The sequence below is a fragment of the Mus musculus genome, chromosome 1 (genome assembly GCF_000001635.26).
Source record: "Mus musculus strain C57BL/6J chromosome 1, GRCm38.p6 C57BL/6J".
Classification (NCBI taxonomy): Eukaryota; Metazoa; Chordata; class Mammalia; order Rodentia; family Muridae; genus Mus; species Mus musculus.
This window is the reverse complement of record NC_000067.6, coordinates 5081350-5105452: the sequence shown is the minus strand read 5'-3', so window position 1 is coordinate 5105452 and position 24103 is coordinate 5081350. Positions and strand designations below refer to the sequence as shown.

General features: G+C 38.2%; 1 protein-coding gene across 8 annotated transcripts in view; it reads right to left on the bottom strand.

Annotated features, from left to right (window-relative positions):
• Atp6v1h (ATPase, H+ transporting, lysosomal V1 subunit H) overlaps positions 1-22475 on the bottom strand; it is an 80236-nt gene extending 57761 nt beyond the window's left edge. Inside the window, exons 1-7 of one of the 8 annotated variants that reach the window (XM_030255224.1) lie at positions 21828-22475; positions 20890-21036; positions 16342-16444; positions 11960-12090; positions 9725-9838; positions 7320-7424; positions 4330-4383 (exon numbers count right to left, since the gene is read on the bottom strand). In XM_030255224.1, the coding sequence (XP_030111084.1) occupies positions 4330-4383; positions 7320-7424; positions 9725-9838; positions 11960-11980 (294 nt within the window). In that variant the 5' untranslated portion in view covers positions 11981-12090; positions 16342-16444; positions 20890-21036; positions 21828-22475. Of the gene's footprint in view, positions 1-4329; positions 4384-7319; positions 7425-9724; positions 9839-11959; positions 12091-16341; positions 16445-20872; positions 21037-21827 lie in introns of all 8 variants that reach the window. The other 7 variants (XM_006495433.3, XM_030255207.1, XM_006495436.4 and 4 more) reach the window with 7 other exon arrangements.
• Between the last annotated feature and the right edge of the window lie 1628 nt (positions 22476-24103).

Genomic DNA, 24103 nt, shown 5'->3' with positions numbered 1-24103 from the left:
AATGTACAAAAACATCAGTATCAGATTTCTAGCCAGGTGGAGGTAGTAGTGAATGCCTTTAATCCCAGAGCTACAGAGTTCCAAAACAGCCAAGGCTACACTGAAAAACTTTTGTCTTGGAAAGAGAAAAAAAAAAAAAAAAAAAAAAAAAAAACAAAACAGTGCTTCACTATTATTCACAACTTTAACACCTTCAACAATTACAAGGAAAAAGTATTATTGCTACCACTAAGAAAGCATAGTTTGCTTTATAAATCAATGTTTTACATACAATTCCAAAAGCATATTTAGTACTTAGTAATAAGTTACCTTATTATTGCTATTGGTGCTATACTTTCAAAGACACATTAAAAGTAGTCTTGTACTACTCAAATACCTGATTTCATTTTCTTTTATATACCACAATATAACCCCAGGCAACCCTTCCAAAATCCTGATCAGAAAAACAAAAGTTGAGTATTATATCTGTACTTTTATACACATACACACACACATTTCAATGCTCCCAATGCTTAAAAGTGTTAACTTTGTGATAATAATTTAAAAGAATGAAAAGCCATTAATAATTGCCCTGGGTAAGAGCAATGCTCTTTAGGCCTACACAGTAAGGTAAGTATCGTGGTCCACTATGCTCCTAGACCCCTGACAGACCCAAATACTAAAAAGCACTGAATCAGTTGTATTTCCTCCTATACACACAGGCCTATGATAACTTAATTTATCATCCAAGCATAAGCAATTAATACAAATGAAAGAGCAACTATAACACGATAAAATATTAGTTATTTAAAACTTATGAGTTGTTTATTTCTGAATTTTTCATTTAATATGTTTAGACTACAGTCGTCTCCTAATAACTACTGACTGTAAGTTGCTCTGGGTTCCAGCCAGGGCAGCCTACAACTTAAGAGCAGGCCTGTGCTGTATGAACAATATAAGCAGCACTTTTGATGGGACCACACCATTTAATAAAGACAGAGCCAAAGCAGCAAAATCAATCCCCACTAGTAAGGACATCAGAGCTTCCATGGAAATCACTGAAAAAATGTGGCTGAAAAACAAGTAAACTAGACTTTCTAGGTTTATCTATTTCTTATTCTAAAATGCTGCATGCTCAAACATGCATGAACCTTAAACATACTACACTAGATGATGAGAGTCTGTCACACAAAAACCAAAGCACAGAGTTTTATTCACATTACAATCCACAAGAGGTGAATCCAGATCCAGAAATTAGATTAGTAGCTGCCAGGGGTTGAAAGAAGAGGAGTGACCAAGCAAACAGTTCATATGTACAATACAGTTCTTAAGTTCCTGGATTGCTGAAAATACTATAAATTTAGATTATAGTAATGGTTGCACAGTTTGATGAATATAAAACACTGAGCTGCAAATGCATGAGTTTCAGAGTACACAAAATATATTTCAAGAAAGTCTCTCAATCACACTAGTTACATGTGGTGAGTGGCTACTTCCATAGACAGGCCAGATGCATAGAAGACTTACAAGACGTCCTGTTAGAGAGAACCACTCCAGAGTGCTGAGAAGCAAGTCAGAACAAGCAGGAAGGTAAACCTAGCCACTCTATCCATGAAATGACATCTCAAGAACTAATGGGGATCGGTCCACAACAAAGACACCAGAGACCAAGACACAACAAACACTGACGTAAGCTGTCATTTCCTCCTGCACTCAGGTAACAGTGAAAAGAGGACATGGAAAAAGGAAAATGAGAAGGAAGTAAACAGAAATTTCCAGTCATTCTCAGTCTTCCTGATAGAGCTCACAGCACATGGAGAGATGACAGTACTCCTTAGTCAGGGCCTCAGCCCAGAAGTTCATTTCCAAGGTAACACTGCTCCTCAGAAGACATACTCTAAATTTGCACTAAAATCAGGAAAGACAAACAAAGTAGAGAAACATAATCGGATACTTCCAATAACTGTGTGAAAACAATATCCACACATTTTAAGCGAACTTCACTTACTTATTACAAAGTGAAAATGTCTTTAACAACCAACCCTTCACTTATCGATGAAGCCTCTGAAAATAGAGTCATGGATCTCACTTTGCAGTGTCAACTGCTGCTTTATACTGCCCTCAAGAGGCAATACTGAATTGTACCGCCTAACAAACTCTTCACACTAACAGTTTAAAAGCTATCCAAAGGCATAATACAGATATAATAAACGTCATAGTATGCAGTAGGTTGAAGCAATGTCTAAATAGTCAATTCCAGTTCAGGTGCCTCTAGAAGCAATTTTCTCAATAATCAATGTACTGCATTAGTATTTCTGACACTCACTAACTATATGATGTTCAACAAGATTATGTTTCTTGTCCAGCCTCATTGCTTTTGCATAAGATGTAACCTACACCAAAAAAACATATAAAGCTATATAAGACAATGTAAATATAAAACTAGTAACATGGTAGTTACACAGTAACTGCTCAATAAATACTAGCTCAGATTTGCCCTTTAAAATACAATCAAAGAACAGGCTGGTATGCCGGGCGTGGTGGCGCACGCCTTTAATCCCAGCACTCGGGAGGCAGAGACAGGCGGATTTCTGAGTTCGAGGCCAGCCTGGTCTACAGAGTGAGCTCCAGGACAGCCAGGGCTATAAAGAGAAACCCTGTCTTGAAAAACCAAAAAAAAAAAAAAAAAAAAAAAAAAAAAAAAAAAAAAAAGAACAGGCTGGTAATATTCTCAACTTGAGGTCTGCTTTTGAAATCAGTACCTAAGTAAAAAAGAAAAGAACTCAGGAAAAATTAAGGGTCTACCCAAGATTGAGGAAAATTAAAGACAAGGTATAAATCTTACAATTACTATTTAGGGTGTGCGTCAGAGTGTATGGATCTACTAGATAAACCATTTACACTAAGCCAATACCAGCTCAACCAATTCTGCCTAATACAATGAATAAAAAAGTACAAACTGAGACTCTCATACAGCTCAGCTTACCTCTCCTTACATAGGGTTTAACGTATTACAAACCCTAAGTTTATAAAACAAATTATTCTAAAAATACCTAAGATACAATACAATCACCATTTCTGAACTTCCTATTAATAGGAACTCCACAAGAATTAAAAATGCCAGTGGAGGGTGGTAAATGACTCAGGAGTTAAAAGAGTCCTGGTTATTCTTTCAGAATATTGAGGAATTCCCAACAGCAACATGGCAGCTAACAAGGGTCTGTAAATTGAGTCCCAGGGCATCCAAATCGCTCTTCTTGCCTCCACTTTGTAGATAAGGTATATAACATGCAGACAAAACTCCCACACACATAATAAAATAAAATAAAATAAAATTTTTATTACAAAGAAATAAAGGTGCCAATTTACATATTCGTTTAAGTTAACAACTAAACCTTCAGGCAGTGGTGGCACTCACCTTTAATTCCAGCACTCAAGACATGTTCATCTAACTATATACCTTGTTCTGATGACACTTCAAACTCCTTTTTCTGGTTTCACACAATATTCATCACATCTTTCAACCCATGACCCAAAGGGAAGCTTGTCTACTAGCTTTCAATGTAGATTCTGAGACTATTTCCATTTTTAGACTCAAGTAATATAAGTTACAATAATCAATACAGCTGTTACATGGATTAGACAAAGCTTCATTTACAGAAACCTCTGTCAACACCCCATAGGTATTTCCATCACATGTAGCTGCATCTACCTCCTGTTTCTCTCCTTTGTCCTGAAGTTTTTGTCCCCTGGCTCCAACCATTATCTGTCCTTATTTGTTTAAACTTATAGTCCAGTCCCTGAGCTACTCAAATACAGCAAAGTTAAACCATTCCCAAATGAGAAAGATGATGTTAGCTAAGAACCTATGGTCCATAACTAGCATTAACATTTAAGCACTTAAAAGTAGGAAGAGACTGGTTGAAGAAGGGATGAGGAGGCGCACGCTGTCTACAACGTCTACAAAGGCTTGAACACAAATTTGGTTTTGTGTCATCAGTTAACTGATGCATCGTTTATACCCAGGCTAGACAGATACAAGACAGTTCACAAACTACTAAATTGTGACGCAAATGACATGATTGTGCAGTGTACAGCAATTCTAACTCTTGCATTGATTTGGAGGTCTAAAGTAGGATGTCCTGCAAAGACAGCGACAAAGAAGGGCAGGATTTGTATCTCCCAGAAAAGGGGCAATAGAATTAACTTCACTGTGGGGAGGTGACAGGTCAGATCCAAGGATTTACATTTGGGGAACTAGTAAAAATCTTCACATTTGTAAATGCCTGAGTCAAAACAATGTATTTTCAAGGTGTTAAGAAACCAGTCAATTGGAAGGAACATACTTACATCACTTGAAGAGATTGTTCCTGTTTCAACAGCAACACCGCTGCCACGAAGTTTCTATTACAAAATAAATGACTTAGTACTTACTTTTGTTTTTTATTTTATCCTAACCTATCAGCTTACAAAATGGGTTGGATGAATTTTATCATTTTCCCTAATCTTACTTTATAAAGAACATGAAGATGATATAAAAGTTATTATCCTCCACCAAATAATCAACAGACTACTACAAGCTGAACAGTAGTCGAATAAACACAAGATAAGCTTCAAAGGTGAAGCTTGCAAATATTTCTGCTTCAGTATTTGCTAAATGAATGTTGTTTTCAGATGACTGCCTACCCTACTACTCTCAACATTTTTGATAAAACTTCTTTAAACAGATGCTTAATAATAGGAAGATAAAGCGATGCTATGGAGTAATCTCAATATTCACCATCACAAATGTTACAAAGAAATTACCAAACTGAATAGCATGTAACAAATCAAGAGAAAACTAATAATGAACTTTGAGGGAGATGTTTTTTCTTTATCCATACCTATTAAGTATAAGGCAAAAAAATGCTATTGTAAAAATTAAAAAATTACAACCTAGACAAAGTTTATTTTCACTAGAATCATGAAATTATAAACCTTTTATGAAAGAGAAAATACTTTTGACAAGAAAAAAGACTTTTCACATACTATTAAAAACATTTGAGTAAGATAGCAAATAAAATTTCAAATAATCCTACCTTTCTTTAAACAACACATTTACAATTTAATCCTGATAAAAGGCTATGGAAGAATTTTCTGCCAGTAGCAAGAAAGCCAGTGTGATCAGAACCAAGCAGAGGCAGTGCCCAGACTGAGAAGCAAAGCCAGGCTGAGCTTGGGACTTTCAGTAGGTGCCCTAGAGCAGGACTTGCAGAGGATAGGCATCAAGCCACATCAGAAAGCCCAAAGATGATGGCAGAGACAGAGCACTGAAAGATACAGAAAGATCTTAAAGAACATCGACTCAACACTAAGAAGCCCAACTCTGAGGAAAACTGTTTTGGCCTCTGAAATACTTCATGCACTAGTGATGAGAGACTTCCCCATGTTGTAGGAAACGTTTACAACTGTGCAAGCATTAAATGAGTGTTAATCATCTCAGGAGTGTCAACTCATCTCTGAGGCGCAATAGAAATGGTCCTACTCTGAACAAATGTCAAAGGTAAACTGCCCACTAAGTATGCAGTAGTAAGCAGTTCTTTCATACCATGTTTCTTGTAAATTCAGGTACATCTGTATCTTACAAGAAAGCTAGCATTAAAGCAGAATGAGATTCATTTAAAAGGACACTTAATTTTTAAACCTTTTTTTTTTTTCATAAAGGGAGAGAGGAAGTGTTTCCTGTCTACCAAATAGAGTATTCGGATTCCAAATGACCTACATTTAGAAACTTAAATTTTTATTTTCATGCACCCAATTTCATGTTTTAAATACATTTTAAATATCTCACAAGCTCAGGAAAACCTACAGCTGGACGATGTCATAAAGAATTTCATTCAAAACATCATCTAACTACAAATTAAGTTCTCTAAGGTAGGAAGCGAAAAATATCTAAGCAGAACATTAGGTGTCTCTCACACCTTAGGTTAAAACCTATCAAGTAACAGTTATTTTTAGGGGCTGAAGAGATGGCACAGCTGTTAAGAGCGACTGCTCTTCTGAAGGTCCTGAGTTCAAAACCCAGCAACCAAATGGTGGCTCACAACCATCTGTAATGAGATGTGTCGCCCTCTTCTGGTGTGTCTGAAGACAGCTACAGAGTATTTAGATATAATAATAAATCTTTTTAAAAAAATTTATTTTTAATTTAAAGTTGACAATACAATAACTGTCAATATTATTTTCCCTGGTTTAGCTCCTCCACATCACCCACCCTTACACTGAGTTCTGGCTTTTGTTCTCCAGAATACTCTTCTCCAGGCCAACCTTTATTTCTTTTCTTTTATAAGCATCAGTCCTAACGACCATCTAATAGTCACTGGAAGCCTAAAAGAAACATTCCAAAAGCCATCATAAGTATCCTATTTTTGTCCCATTCTACAAATAAACAAAGATAACTGACATTTTCCCAGTTATTACATCAGCAAGCTCTCTTCTCCTTGGAAACATGGTGCTAGAGAAACCTGAACTCAACCCAGATGATCAGTAAGCAGGATGTTCCCATTGTACCTAAGTATTTAATCCCAAAATTCCATCTAATACTGTGGAAATGAGCCACTATGTAAGACAGAGTTGTATGACAGTTGGATTTGGCAGTCCCAGAATTCCCAAAAGGTACCTAGAAGCCTGGTACAAACTCTTAGCCAAGATAAGGACAAGCAGATTGCCTAATGGTCTATAATGTATTACCTGCAGTTTAAAACTCCCCTGGCAGCACACAAAATCAGTTTGGTTTTTGTGTAACCACTTAAACAAGATACTTTAGTTATGTAATCAATAGGGTATAAAAGACCCCCTAGAAGACCTCTAGAGTTCTCTCCCCAAAACCAAGATTTCTCATAAAACGTTGGTGGTTCAAACACCTAGGCCAAGGCAGATGCTGCACCTGAAAGTCTCTGACCCCAGAGCCTGTTCACATGCAGTCTCCTGATGGACCATTTGTTTCCCTACATGGAGACTCTCTGTGAGCACTCACTAAATTGCTTCCTTTAGGTCCTGACAGTTCTATAAGTTGTGTAATCCTGGCAGCTGCCTAGAAGGAACCTAAGTCCCTGACTTCTCAAAAGCAAGGAGAGAAACCACAAGTGGCAGAGAAAACAGAAGGTTTGAGTTGTAGCCAGTGAAAGAACAAACAGTTAAGATGGCCTTCACATCAGTAGTAGTTGGGTTTACTTAACAAATTCAAAGCAGAATTATTTTAATACATCTTTTGTAACTTAGCATATTTACCATAAACAACATATGAAAACATAAATCCTAATACCACATTTCTTTTGGATAATAAAGGAAATTTCTGTTACCTGTGAACTCAGCTGAGTTTTTATCCAATTGAAATAGTAATTTAAGTCACTGCCTTCCATCAGTTCTTTCCCCCAAGCAGCTAACTTGGCGATAATTCTTGCTGCCTGAAAATGAATAAGAAATACATCTGAATACCAATCACATCCTATACCTCACATCCTATACTTTAAGAGACAGCTCTTGTAAATCACTTTGCTAAGTGGTTTTCAAAACAATTCCTGGGGGACAGGGGGTTGGGAGGATGGGAGGAATAGGATTCGTTTCTTAAAACTATTTTAAAACATATCTGTGCCTTAAGAAATTACAGCATTCCCTAGATTATTTTGCATTTCAAAATAAGATTTAAAGCCATAGTGGTGACATAAATCTGTAATTCCAGTACTTTGGTACTGGGGAGTCTGAGACAGGAGAATCAAGTATGTGAGACCAGAATGGGCTACACATTGAGAAACTATTATAAAAAGAAAAAAAAATAAGATTGGGAATTAATCTTAATACCAATATAAATTACCCAAAAAATAGCTAAAGGCTGGCATGACATCTAAGAAGGCAACGAAGCTTACTTACAAGCCTTAAAATCTGAATTCAATCCCAGGACTCATGTGGCAAGAGAGAAACAACTGCCAGAAGTTATCCTCTGACCTTCATTTGCACTAGGGCACATGGGCCGTGAAATAAATAAATAAAGTAGTTAAGTGATTTAAAAGGATTCCTATTTGGAACCCATAAGCTAAGGATGTGACTAGGAATGACACTCCAGCATACTCCAGCATAAGCTAGGGGCAATCATAATAGCAAATAATCCAACAATAGGCTGACTGACCCTCCATTTGAAAACTTAATGAAGAGCAATTTAAATTAAGAAGATTATTTAGGGACCCACAAAATATAGTTCAGTTGGAAGAGTACTTATTTGCCTAGCATTCAGGAAGCCCTGGGTCTAACATCATAAAATGGGTATGGAAGCAGGCTTGGGGTCTGGGGAGACAGCAGCAGGAGGATTACTTGTTGAAGATCATTTGCAGCTATTTAGGTAGTTGGAGGCCAGTCCGGGTTACATGAGACACTATCTTTAAAGAAAAAGTTATCTGTGATCTGGAAATTTAGCTCAGTGAAAGAGTACTTGCCAAACATGTACAGGCTCCAACAATATAATATCAAAAAGTTTACCTAGCTATGTCTTCACTTTTAATATGATGCTCTAGCCAGAGCTACATCAGTTTAAAACAGTATGAAGACGTTCAAACTACAACAGACAATGGAAACAAACCTCTACAACTTAAAGTGGGGAAAAGAAAATATATTATTGGTTTTTAAAACATTACTCCTAAAAAAATGTAGCTTTCTTGTGACTCTTTGGTTTGTTTTGAGGTTTTTTGGTTTACCTTTTTTTTTGGGGGGGGGGGGGAGTTAGTTAAATGTCTATAACATGTAAAGTATGAGTAGACAAACATATAAATCCAGGTGCATATACAAGAACACACATGTGGGTAGGCAAAGAACACACTTGCACAGAAATGTTTCACTGACATGGTCCTTGACTTTAGAATGGAAGATATTTACCAAGGATCCTAAAGCCCGCTCTACAGGGGAAACAAGGGGCTTGCTTGGGCCCAAACCAATTCTCTCAGCCTTTTTTCTTACGTTTTCACTGACACCATAAAAGACTTTTCAGTACTTTAGTTCTTACTGTAGTTCTTAAAGCTAAGTTTAAAGCAAGAGGTTCAAGATACTAAGAATAACAGATTAAAACACTAGTTATTTCAAAACATTTAATTTCTACATATTAAAATGTGATTTTTCTTGCTGTAGGCAATCTTGAGCTGTTTGTACATGTAAATTCACCATGTACAATGACATAATGAATGCATTCATCTAGTAAACTTTATAACTGAATCAGACCAACACAAGTTCCCAATCAGCCCGTTTACTCAGTACCATTAAGAAAGTATTCACTCCTCTGGGAACAGGTAAGCTATCAAGTCACAACCAACCTATGTTTATTTCTTATGTTTGCCAGTTTAAAAATAATAAACTATCTTCTTATATGGTATATGCGTAGTGTGAATATGAAATGTCCCCCACAGGCTCCTGTGTTGAGCACCTGGTCTCCAACTAGATGTACTGTTTTGGGAAGTTCTAAAACCTTTAGGAATGGGAGTCTCACTGGAGGAAGTAAGTCACTGAGGGTAGGGTTTCAAGTTTTATAACCGGACCCTGCTACCTCTTCCTACTACCTGAGAGCCACTTACCGTGAGCACTATGATGGGTTGTAATTCCTTAGAACACTGAGATGAAATAAACCTCTTCTCTCTGATGCTGCTTCTTTTCAGTTATTTTGTCACAGTAAAAGGAAAATAATAAAATATACAAAGGAAAAGAATGTGATCAATTCAAAATTTACCATATGAACAGTAAAGGGATCCTGGCGATTCAACATTGGCAGGAAGTATGGCCAGGCAGTGCTCTTGCTTCGTTTCGCATAGTCAAAGAAAATGCTGACACGCTGGTGATTTTCCTAAAAGAAAACCAAGCACATAATGATTATATACTGCTTCTCACTGCTTATTGTATATTCCATTAATACGTATGATTTTTTTCTACTGTACATATATAATTTGTCTCTGTCATTAGATCACAGTGGCAAGAACTTGAAAAAACTGCTCACATATCCAGAGTCAAGAACAAGAGAATAAATTAAAGCGTGTGTACTAGTGTTCAACTTACTTTCTTCACTAATAAATTTCAGGATTCCCTACCTAGGTATGATCCTCAGTGGGCAGGTCTTCCCAGCTCAACTTACACAACCTAGGTAATCCCTCACAAACATGTCCACAGGCAAAAGTGATCCAGACAACCCCTCAATGAGTCTACCTTCCCAGGTGAGTACAGAATGTATCAAGTTAGCAGTTCAAACTAACCTAAATAAACAAATAATAAAAATTTATAAAAACAACCATCACAATAACATGAAGTATACTGTATTTATAGCAAACTTCATACACAAGCAACTACAGAACACCAACAAAGAAAGCATTAGTAAATTTCATAAAGGAACATATTTTCAAAATATGATAATTAACTGGAGAGATGGCTCAGTGGGTAAGAGCATGTTCCATATGGTGGGTATGACTGTGCCGTAAGACAGGGGTTCAATTCCCAGCACTAGCTTAGAAGTTCATAACTCTAGTCCCAGAGAATGCAATACTCTCTTCTGACCTCCACTGGCACCAGGCACCACATGGTACACAGACATACATGTAAGCAAAATAAAACAAATAAATATTTTATGTATATATATATATATGTGTGTATACATATGTATGTATGTGTGTGTGTGTGTATATATATAATGTATATAACATATATATATGTGTGTGTGTGTGTGTATATATATATATATATATATATATATATATATGAATGATAATTACATATATTGTTGAGGTTTGCTCCCTCCATTTGGTTCCATGCCTGCCAGCTATTTCACATTGTTGCTATAACATGCCTGCCAGTCACTGACACAGAAAAGTAACTGGACTCAGAACAAGGTCGTGCTGATCACAGCAAGAGAAGGGAGTTGGAAGGGGGTAAGGATATAGAAGTGAAGAAGAAGGGAAGAAGAAAGGAATGGGAAACAAGGGGGGGAAAGGACAAGGACAGAGACTGACAGACTAATGTTAGGCTGGCTAAGATGGCACACACTTTTCATCCCAGCATTCACCAGATTCAGGTAGGACCATCTAGAAGTTGAAGCTAATTTGGGCTACAAAGCAAGATCCTGCCTCAATTAAACAAAACAAAAAGTAATCACTAGACTAAGATCCAGGTATGTTTGACTCACTCCTGTAATCTCAGTACTTAGAATGCTGAGCAGAGAACTGCCATGAATTCAAGGCTACACAGTGAAATCTCAGACCAGATACAAAAGGACCCTTCTCAAACAGCCAAAAAATAACAACAAAATTAGACACAAAATAATTTTTTACCATGCCAAAAAAAAAAAAAAACCACCATAAGCATAGACAAAATTAAAATACAGATATACTACTCATGATGAATTCTGCAAATTTATAGAAGAAGCAAACAACTTGGGACTGGAGAGATAGATGGCTGCTAATAATCCACAGGACATTTCCAGTTCCACTGATTCAAACACCCTGTTCTGGCCTCTGCAGTCATATAAGTGAGGCACAAATATATAAACAAAACACCCATATACATAAAATAAAATAAAATGGACCTAAACAAGACAGAAATATAAAGTAGACAAAGACAAATAATTCAAAGATTGTATTTTAAAAATATCAGAAAATATTCAACTTCATGTATCATTTCAAATAAGGAAAAATGAAACCACCTGACAATGTCCTCAGCCAGCAAAGCTGCAGAGAAACAATCTTCTCATTTGCTGCTAGTGAGAATCCGAAGTAGAACACTGGACCATCTCTTAACACAAATACAAATGCAGCTATCCTTTACCTAGCAGGGCAACTTTTGAAAATTGTACTATAAACAAAATTTGAAAGAATATTTGTAAAAGGTTACTCTTTGCCTCATTAGACCTGAAAATGAAGCCTTTTGAACTGTTGTTACTATAGAGTATAAAACTGCAAAGGCCCCAAAGGAGCACACTCACCTGCAGCATATCGTCAACCATGGTTAGTATATCACACTCACCTGCAGCATATCGTCAACCATGGTTAGTATGTACTGCACTGTCTGTTCTTTGGAGATGTGCGTCATCAGATTTATAAATGTTTTAGCACACTGCAAGACATCAAGTTAATGTTATTATTCTCTTCTTTTTTTCATTTTAAAACAGCCTCTCACTATGTAGCCCTGGCTGTCCTAATCCTCACTATGTAGAAGAGGCTGGCCATAAGCTCAGAGATTCCCTTGTCTTTTCCTCCCAAGTACTGGAATTTAAAAAAAAATCTATAAAATATTATTTGTTTCATAGAACAAGACAGAAATGCTATTAGATAGCCAATTATAGAAAACATGTACTTTTTATACACATTACAATAAGACCCGAGGACTTCACCATGACTTGTGTCAGATTTTTGACTGTTTATAATGATAAGCTTTAAAATAGTTGCTGTTTTTAAGGATACCTACCTAGCTATTATCACTCTTGATTACTCAGGACAGCATAACATCTTATAGACAATTAAAGTCTAAAATGATTCTAAAATGTATTTATTATTTTTGAGATTAACTTGGAAGCAAAACACTTAAGAGTGCCGGAGGTTGCAATCAAAAAGCCTTGGTCTACTATACCCTACAGCATATCAACAATATGGATCTCTCTGGAACGCAATAAAAATTGGAAACAAAAACATGGTTCCTAACAATTTTCCTAAGACCATTATAATAGTCTGAACTGTACTTAGACTCTTTCACCCAAGCATAGCTCTCCATCAGAAAATGTGATAGACAGTCAAAGAGCATCTTACTTGGGTACCAGGTTCTAAATTCAGCATGTAAGTCAATTAAAGCACAATTAAAACTATTTCATATAAGTCTTTTAAATCATCCCAAAAAGTATGGCTTTGAATAAGTAACACAATTCAGTAACAAGTTTGGAGTCACAGTTGGAAAATCTTTGCCTACTCTAAGGCAGAACAGAGTGACAAGATTCTATTCAGTACCCACTCATTCAGTAACTCCTCCATGTAAGAAGCAACAAGAAAGTGTCTTATCAAAGTCATACTCTTCCAGAATTTTCCGTATCTAATGTGCGTCTGTGTGCGCACATGCGTGCGCGCGCGTGCAGGTATATGGTGTGTCTGAGATATACACACATGTACATATGTATACATATGTACACATACATACATCCATACTATCTGTTTGGAATATACATATATTCCATGGACAGATAGTCCACACACTATATGGAACAGAATTTTTAAATTATATAGCATGAAGTGGAAATTTCTGGTCTCTTTGGAAACTCGGTTGTATCATAGGATGTTTTCTGGAAGCTGTCTTGTGACAGGTCTCGTGATGATTTTCCTGGAAGCTGTCTTGTAAGAGGATGTTCTGCCGAAGCAGACACATGAGAGGGCACATCGTACTTTGCTGGATCAAGTGCTTAGAAAGAATATAAATATAACCCCACAGACAGTGAGAGAATGCTCTTGCATTGCTACACCTTGCAACACTTTTCTGGTCTCTGCTAGCTTCACTGGTCTTTATTAGTCATGCAACACTTTGCTGGTCTTCACTGGTCTTCGTTACATAGAAAGGAATGCACCAAAGAACATCTCATGGTGTTTTGACTGATTCTTGCTACTTCCACTGTCTCAATTCGGTGGAACCTTGCAGTTTCTGCTGGATAAAGCAGCTGCTACTGGCATGGGTTTGGTATTTGCTATTGGACTGGACTGCCGCTACTGATTTGTGTTTGGGGTTTGCTATTGGACTAGACTGCTGGTATCCTGACAACAAAGAGTGAACTCATCCTAAAAGAACTATTTCTAAACAGGTCAGGTCCACAATCCCCTTTTCCTATAAGCCTTCTTCTTCCCTTACCTCTGGTCAGTAGGCTAGAAGGGAGGTTGAAGTGTTCTAGAACCCTAAGTAAAAGTAGGTTTAGAAAAATCTAAGCATACAATAGCATTTCTAAAATGACCTTTACAATACTGTCAAAGTTAAAAGTAAAAATACTTAGATAATTTAATCAAACATTAAACTGTAATCTCTTAGCAAAAAATAAATTTCACATATAATTTTTTTAACATACTGCCATTTTCTTTGATTAACAGCAGGTGCTGATTTCATGGCATTAACATAAAATGCCCAGTACACCAAATACTGGAATCCAAAAGAACTAGTTTACTCCTTTAATGAGGATCTTCATATATTAAGACCTTTCCCCACTCTTATAGTGATACAGTGATTCATATAGTGCTGGCAGGCATGAAAAATTGGGGTTGATCAAGAGGGAATCTTTATAATGTATATCAAAGCCTTATAAATGTTTAAATTGTGTGATCAACAATCATGTTTATAGAACTTATTATCAGGCAATTATTAATATTGTTCACCTCAAACTCAAAACTCCTTGTAACGGGAAAAAAAAGCCCAAAATTACCAAAGTATGTAAAGTATTAGTTTCAAGCATTTTATGATTCACCCACTTAATAGATAACTCCAGATTTTTGTTTGTTTTGAAACAGAACTTCTTCCAAGGAGAAGACAGAGCTTCTCCTCGGAATTTCTTTTCCTGTCAAACCTTTCAATAAATTCACAGTCTTCAGTAGAGCTATGTAGCTCTAGCTGTCTTAGAACTCAGTATGTATGAGATCTTATAGAGATCTGCCTAATTCTGCCTCCTGAGTGGGGCAATTAAAGCCACGTGCCACTGTGCCCAACTCAGAATTACTTTTAAAAGCCATTATTTGCATTAGCAAGAGTGTAGGCTGAAGTCTTGAGACTGAAGTGAAAGCACTAAGTGATAACACAGATCTCTTGAACCGAAAAACTATCAGGTTAAATAATACTTTTTTATAGTTGTTTAATAATATAAATTACAAAAGCATATCAACTACATAAATATCTTAAATTATCATACATGAAAAGCTCTAAAACAGTTTTAAAAAAACAATGAATAGAAACCCATCTTTGATATAAATATGGCAAATTATCAATGGATGTATCTATATAGAGACAGTATGAGGAGACCATGAGTGCAGCTCAGAGGCAAAACAAGAGCTTAGCATACATGATGTCCTAGGCTCAATGCCAGCACCACCACCTCTTTAAGATGGAAAAAAAAATTTAAGTGTGTGTATATGTAAGTATAAGTAAGTGTGTGTCGAGTGTGTAAGGAGGAAGAGGGGGCAATACCAAAATATTTTAGATTACAATAGAGGGGACTCAAAAAAGCTCAGAGTAGTTATAAATATTTAATGAGAAAAAATGTAAGTCCCACATAATCAAAGTAATAGGATGCCCTTTTCAGCTACAAATTCAAATATTCAAATTAAGCATTTCAAATACTACTACTGATAATGTAATATAAAAAAATTAACAAGTTTGAAAACTGCATATATTTCAAAAAAGTGCCTTCCATTCCACAAAAGGTTATTCATCTGGCCTTAGTTATACAAGCACATAATCACAGCCACACAAAAGACTAAGCTAGGAGGATTTTAGGTTCAAGAGGAGCCTAGACTACAATGTGAGTTCAAGGTTAGCCTGAGCAACTTAGTAAAATCTTATCTCCAAAAAGAAAATAAAATTTTAAACTAAAAAAGGAAGGGGGGGGGTAAAGACTGGAGAGAGGGCTCAGAGGTTAAGAGCATTTGTTGCTCTTGAAGAAGACCCAGGTTTCATTCCTAGGACCCACTCAGCAACTTAACTGTTTGTAACTCAGAGAATCCAACATCCTCATCTGGGCTCCATGGAACCATGCACACATGAATGCACTGTAGTTTCATGCAGGCATAACACTCATACACATAAAATAAAATAAATCTTTTTTAAAGGTTTAAAAAGAGGCCTAGAATACAGTGTGATTGTAGAAAACTTGCATGGGCATGTTTAACCCTCAGTACTGCAAAAAGTAAAGAAAACAGGAGGAATTCAAAATAAAGAGATTGCTATGATGCATAGCGCTGCAGTTCCAGGTATTTTGTAGGAGGATCACAAACTGGAGGCCAGCTAAGCACAATTTAACAGAATCTTGCCTCCTAATAATAAAGGCTGGGATATAGCTCACTGGTAGAGCACTTGCAAGTGTCTAAGCAAAGAACTAATGGGTTTTATCCCTAACATGGCAAAAAGTAGTTAGTACTAATGTTAATAACGTACAATCAATATCTACATAGTCATGAAACGTTTTCTAACATTTTAATTTTTATGTTGCGGTTTGAGACTGGAAGTTGACTCCATGGTCTTTCTTGTCCAAGCTAACTGGGTACTCTAACACTTGAGCTACACCTCAGGCCTTTCCAGACTTTATAATGATAGGGACATGAGTGTTCATTATAAAATAAAAGTAAGGATTACCTGGCTGCCTTCAGTTTGAAGCATCTCTTGCTTGTCCTCGGAACTTCTTTTCATTTCAAACCTTTGAATAAATTCACAATCTTCAGCAGAAATCATCTGCCCCCTAGAAAGTAAGAATGAATTATTCTGTTCATTAAGTCCTGAACAGCCACTGTGAGAGACACAGAAATTCGAAATACTTTTTCTTGCTCCTTGGTGTGTTCTAGAAAAATTACAAGAGGCCACTGTTTTGTACTAGGTTCCTGTATTGGTCCCCATAGAACTAAAGAGTCTAACATAACCAGAAAAGATAGCAGACTAATTTCCCAAACCAGGTAGTGTCAATGGGCAGAGTAAAGAGCATCCTGTGCTTAAATCCTAACCAAAAAACCAAACTTGACTAACCTAACCATAACCAATTCTACTATTCTGGCTCTCCATCCCCACCTTAAGACAATAATTTAGACACGAGGAATGAACTTTCTGGTCTTTATGCTCACCTTACCCATTAAACTATCCTCCTGTGGTCAGTCCATCAGAAAACACTCCATTTTATGGAAAAGTATTCCCTGACTGTAGAAACACAAAGGAAACTAGTAAACATCTTTTAACTCTTAAAATTTGTCTTTTGATAGTTAATAAGGGGTAAATGCTGACTAAGTGCTGACTAAGAGCCTTGTTATTATCCATAAGTTTAGCTCTACCACTTAGTGACTGACTCCATGTAGTCTGGATTAATTTACGTAAGCAAAAGAACAAGAACCGCATGACTTTTGAAGGGCTTGTATAAAGGACAGAACTACATAATCAAGATGCAATTAATATAACACCTGGCCCACTGCAAGGATTCAATAAAATGTTACCTCTTTTACTCAGTCTCACTCTTAATTTCTCCCTATCGCAAGGCCAACATATTTCCTTGGCCTTCAAACTCATTACACTCAAAGCCACTTTACAGTCAAGTTCTACAGTCATTTCCTGACATTTTTTTTCCTTCCAGTTGAGAATACAGACATCTTCCTTCTCTTTAAAAAATAACCTAGCTGGGCAGTGGTGACACATGCCTTAAATCCCAGCACTTTCGAGGAAGAGGCAGAGGCAGGTGGATTTCTGAGTTTGAAGCAAGCCTGGTCTACAGAGTGAGTTCCAGGACAGCCAGGGCTACACAGAGAAACCCTGTCTTGGAAAAACAACAACAACAACAACAACAACAACAACAACAACAACAGAAAGAAAGGAAAGGAAAGGAAAGGAAAGGAAAGGAAAGGAAAGGAAAGGAAAGGAAAGGAAAGGAAAGGAAAGGAAAGGAAAGGAAAGGAAAGGAAAGGAAAGTCGAGTCTCCTTAGCCAGGCATAATGGCTCATGCCTTTAATCCCAGCACTGGAAGGCATAGGCAGAGTCAGCCTGGTCTATATAATACATTTCAGAACAACCAGAACTGCATAGTGAGACCCTGCCTTAAAAAAGGAAAAAAGAAAAGAGAAGAAAACTAACCTCTCCATTCTGATCTCTGTCCTCTCCAAAATCATCCTAGATACCATTTTCCTCCCACTAGAGTTCCTTCACCATTGGCTTTGTGTTCTTCATAGTTTGTATCCAACTGTTAACCATTAAAACTTTGCTTTTCTTCCTGAACTCCTTTCTAGAGATTCAAGTCAAGAGAATCTAATCTTCCTCTCTCCACCAAATCCCCTCCAGCTATCTCTTACTTCCAAGTAAAAACAGATTCAGCAGCAGCATCACTAAACCTGTAATCTCCAATTCCAAGACAGCTTAATTAACCCTTCTAGCTGCTCTATTCATCAAGGACTCAGGTATGTCACGATAACCATCACCACCCCCAAATATACGGTCTAAATCCTCCTTGCTAAGACATGACAGCAGAACAATCCTGCAAGTCACCATATGACTCACTTCAAGACACATACTTGCCTTAAAAGAAACTGAACCACTATAAGCTACTTGAAGCCCTCAGTCACTACACATTCAAGCCTGAGGTAGCCAGGGCTCCCTACACTGCAGTCCCCATTCCTTCTGCTTAGATTACTTCTGTAAGGCTCTTCATGTGTTCTGTGAAGACTACCACAATAGCTCCTACAGAGCTATTTATTCCTTCCTTGTCATGTATCTCCTTTTGCTTTATATCTACATATGTGTGCATGTGTCAGGTTTCTTCATTCAATAAATAGCATAGTTTATATTTAATTTTTAAGAGTCTGTTAGTGTATCATGATTCTTGTACCCTCAACATCACAAACCCATCCCCACTTGTATTTTTATACTGCCTAGTTAAGTAAAAGCTTAATAAAATACAAATACAGTTTATTAAATTGATGAACATTCTTTTTTTTTAGATTTATTTGTTTTTTTGTAAGTATATTGTTGCTGTCTTCAGACACACCAAAAGAGGGCATCAGATCCCATTACAGATGATTGTGAGCCACCATGTGGTTGCTGGAAATTGAACTCAGGACCTCTGGAAGAGCAGTCAGTGCTCTTAACCTCTCAGCTGTTTCTCTAGCCCACAAATACATTGTATTTTCATAGTATATTAATTCATGAGGGCAAAAGCATATTGGACTTTGGCACAAGATAACTCCCCTACAGGTTTTATATCTTCTGTAGATGTCCTAGTACAAGATCCACTGATTATGTATGTCATATCCAGCACATAACTGTTCTTTACCCACTAGTGTCCCCATATCAGAAGGCTCAAGAATATTTGGCTATATTTGAGGAACATTTGCACATAAACATGCAGAGCAGAGTGGGCTTACAAAAGGAATCTATAACTCAGTCAACAAAATAAAGGTCAAAACAAGAAAAAAAGAAAATAAGATGTATGTAGGACCAAAGCCTCAGGACTGGAAAAGTACACAATTGAAAATCACTCCAAAAGCAAGCCAGAAGTTCTGCTGCCCTGCTAGTGCTTTATGGTCAACACTCCTCTGTTTACATCACAAACAGTCAGGCTCTACAAGCATGCAACTCCTTGTCCTCTAATCTACAAGCTTTCTAGACTAAAGAAGTCAGGAGTTCACAGGATTTACACATTGACCAATGGCGAAAATTGTGTGTACATCTTTCTTTGTCAGACCCTTAGTGGCTGGCTCCACAATATACTAGGTCCTTTTAAACAGGAATATGGATGTCATCCTAAACATCTTTCATTCACACATGTCAAATTGAGCACTATCATTCTCAAATATGTCCAGTTGTGAGCATTCTAACAGGCTTAACACTTCCACTACAACTTCTCCCTATGACTCGGCTAGTTCCCACAAACCTACCTTACACTGAATGTAGACAATCCATCAAGCAGTGAACTGGGTCATCTACTCCAGGCTAAGCAGCCTTAGCAGTGACTTTCAGGAGACTCAGCATTTTGGTTCTTGTAGTGGCACAGTGCATCCCACATTCACACTCACTGTACAAGTACTCTACAGCAAGGCTCCTCAAGGCTCCCCCATGAGAACAGACTGTTTTGAAAAGGCAATTCTACAATATGAACTGCCACCTATAACTGACTATTTCTTTCATGTGTTGTACAAGTTGACTCTTAGACTTCAAATACATTTTGGGTTTCTTAACTTAAGAATCATCTTGAAAAGCACCAAGTAAACAACCCCAACTCCTCCCAAGGGTCCCCAGGTACCCAGAATATCACAGCCATCCCCTGCTGCCCTGCTGTGAGCTTCAGCTCTTACCACTGCTTACCTCCAAACTATACATCACTTCCAGCACAATCTTCCCTTTATGACACATGGTCAAATAGCACTCATCCTTGAAAACTCAATTGAAGGATCTTCTGATGGTGGAATCAGCTACCCTTTTTTGTACACTCATAAGCCTATCTTCCTATCATCATAGCTAACAATAAAGGTCTGTTTTGATACTATGAGTTCCTTTTGAAATGCTATTCTATATAACCTTTGTATAGGCAAGACAAAAAATAAGCAACAGATTTCTTAACTGATTTTTCAATGTGCATATTCAAATCTGACCCTCAGTAACCCAGTTATAAATATGCCAAAATAAAGTCATATGAAATAAAATGATGAAATATTACTAAGAATAAATGCGGGCTGACGAAATGGTGGGGGGGTGGGGGGAGGGTGAATGCACCTGCCACTCAAGCCTGACAACCTCACTTTCATCCCCAGTGCCAGAGAACCAGTCCTCCCATAGGTTATTCTCTGATTTGCAAAGGCATGGCATGCAGAACACACATGGTGTATACAATCATCTGTTACTCCAGTTCCAGGGTATCTGAGACCCTCTTCTCAGCTCTGAGGGCACTCGCATTCAGGTGCCACACATACATACATGCAGGCAAAAACAGTCATACACACAGTATAAAATAAAATAACTGCTATGAACTGTTCTATTTTCCCAAGTGGTTCCTACCATATCTGTCACACTCCCTAAGACAGCTAGCTATGGAGAGAAGGAAATGTTAAAATTAATTTATTAGCATTTTTCCAGTATTTCTCTCATAGAAGCATGACCATGAAAAAGCCTGATGGAAAAGCACATGACATCCATGACTCACAACAAACCAGTACGCACTGAAGATAAGACTGCCAGTTCACTTTGTTGGCACGAACTTCAGCAGCCTTGGCCGCAATGATGTTAGTTGGGACAGCAGCATCCACAGCACCTCGAATGTCCATCTTGGTCATCTAAACTTTATGACTTTGAATGTTTCCCACAGACCTTCAAGATAAAAACAGGATAGCAGCCATTTAATTTTTTGAACTACAAGTATTAATATAACCATATTGATTTCACTTAGCTTGAATATTAAATATCCTAGGTCTGAAAAGCATTACCGTATTTCAAATTCTGTCTACCACCCCATAAAAGGCTTTCTATTGACTTGTTCTTTTTCCAGGGAAGAGTTTTTAATTCTTAGCCTCAATAAACACTGAGACGTTTAAAATGACCACTTAAGAGACTGACAGCAAAATCAGAACTAAACTGAATATTAAGCCAATCTCTTTGACCACCTTAGTGCAATCATACCCAGTGCTTAGAATACATTAAAAATAACCCAGAAGTCCACTACTTTAAATCTATTCAATCACGTTCTAATCTCTTCTACAAAAAATAAAATTAAAAAAGGGTCAATTATGGTATTTATGGGCATCTATTATGCTTCGATTTGCAAAGACACTATATTAATTCCTTTCTTTAAAATTACTGATTCAAAATAAAATACACTAAGAGGTGTGGTATACCAGGACCTTCTTTTCAAACAGAAATTGACAAACATTTCCAAAATCAATATTGAAAGAAATTTCTGAAACAACGTATGTCCAACCAACAATAGGAGTCTATTCTGACAAGAAAAATATACAATAATGTGCTACTAAAAAAAAAAAAAAAAATTCCCAGTCCTCAACGTAATAGATAAGTTACATCTCATTCTACTACGATGCAAAAACCATTCCCAAAACGTACGTTCTTACCTACGAGCAAAAGGAGGTTTAAAAATAAAATCATACCCAAATTCTATTCCGCGTTGCCGAAGTGCTTAGTCAGTGTGGAACTTAGATTTCTCTTTGTGGGAACTCGCTGCCTGAACAAGCAAGGTCGGCGCAGACTGCGGGTCCCAGGTAAAACCGGCTCCATCCGGGCAAGGCTGGCACCAAAGGCACAGCGCAGCCTTCCCGGGCGGCCCGACCCCCGCGGCTCTCCCGGCCCGGCCCGGCCCGGCCCAGGCCTGCCCACCCCCGCGCTCTCTGCTTCCCTCCGAGGGGAGGAAGGCCCTGCGGCTCCGCAGACCCTGGCGCGGCCGGCAGGGAAACCAGTCGGCTCTCCGGAGCCGGGGAGGGACCCCAGGCGGCCTCACCTGGATAGCCTCGGGGAGTGAGGGCCGCACGGGCGGGCAGGCGCCGGTCGAGCTCCGAGGTCTCAGTGGCCACGGGAGACCCAGAGCAGAACGAAGGCGACTCCGTGGGAGACGTTGCGAGCCTCACTCAGAGGAAGCCGGAACAGCTACGAAGTGACAGCAGCGTCTGGCACGTGAGCAGCCGCACGTGACCGCAGCTGAGGGCGGAAGCCGAGAGCGCCCAAAACTGCTGGACCGCGCACCAAATGGCCTTTCCCAGGCCACTTAACTTGGTCACTTCAAACTGGCAGAGCTCGCCACCCTGCAGGCCACTGGTGCCAAAAAGCCAAAAATCTTTGAAGAAGCTTGGTTTATGACCTTTGAGTGGTTTGGGTTTGTTTGAATTAAACATCTCAGCGGGCCAGGCATTCATACTCCGATTTTAAGCATAAGACTCAGACTGAGAAATGAATCATAGACCCATGGTATAAGTATATGTAGACCCACCAGTAATACATGTCTCAGAAAAAGTTATTCATTGTTTACCTAACTTCATTTTTCTCTAGGCTTATATGATGAACAGAGACAGTCTATGAATTTAGAGCTTTATTGTAGGAAGATAAAGAGAAAAAGAGAAGATAAAAGAAAGAGAGGGGCCGGCCATAGCCAAGTGGAGAGAGGGGGAAGGGAGAGAAGGAGGGCTAGAGAGGAGTAAGAAAGGTGAGAGCTTAAGAGAGAGAGGAGGTCCCAAGCAGCCCCTTTTATAGTTGGCTGGGCAATCTTTTAATTTTTAATATTTTTATTAGGTATTTTCCTCATTTACATTTCCAGTGCTATCCCAAAAGTCCCCCATACCCTCCCCCCCCCCACTCCCTTACCCACCCTCTCCCACTTTTTGGCCCTGGCGTTCCCCTGTACTGGGGCATATAAAGTTTGCCTTTATATGGGCCTCTCTTTGCAGTGATGGCCGACTAGGCCATCTTTTGATACATATGCAGCTAGAGTCAAGAGCTCCGGGATATTGGTTAGTTCATAATGTTGATCCACCTATAGGGTTGCAGATCCCTTTAGCTCCATTGTGTAGATGTACCACATTTTCTGTATCCATTCCTCTGTTGAGGGGCATCTGGGTTCTTTCCAGCTTCTGGCTATTATAAATAAGGCTGCTATGAACATGGTGGAGCATGTGTCCTTCTTACCAGTTGGGGCATCTTCTGGATATATGCCCAGGAGAGGTATTGCTGGATCCTCCGGTAGTACTATGTCCAATTTTCTGAGGAACCACCAGACTGATCTCCAGAGTGGTTGTACAAGCCTGCAATCCCACCAACAATGGAGGAGTGTTCCTCTTTCTCCACATCCACGACAGCATCTGCTGTCATCTGAATTTTTGATCTTAGCCATTCTGACTGGTGTGAGGTGGAATCTCAGGGTTGTTTTGATTTGCATTTCCCTGATGATTAAGGATGTTGAACATTTTTTCAGGTGCTTCTCTGCCATTCGGTATTCCTCAGGTGAGAATTCTTTGTTCAGCTCTGAGCCCCATTTTTTAATGGGGTTATTTGATTTTCTGAAGTCCACCTTCTTAAGTTCTTTATATATGTTGGATATTAGTCCCCTATCTGATTTAGGATAGGTAAAGATCCTTTCCCAATCTGTTGGTGGTCTCTTTGTCTTATTGACGGTGTCTTTTGCCTTGCAGAAACTTTGGAGTTTCATTAGGTCCCATTTGTCAATTCTCAATCTTACAGCACAAGCCATTGCTGTTCTGTTTTTCCCCTGTGCCCATATCTTCAAGGCTTTTCCCCACTTTCTCCTCTATAAGTTTCAGTCTCTCTGGTTTTATGTGAAGTTCTTTGATCCATTTAGATTTGACCTTAGTACAAGGAGATAAGTATGGATCTATTCGCATTCTTCTACATGATAACAACCAGTTGTGCCAGCACCAAT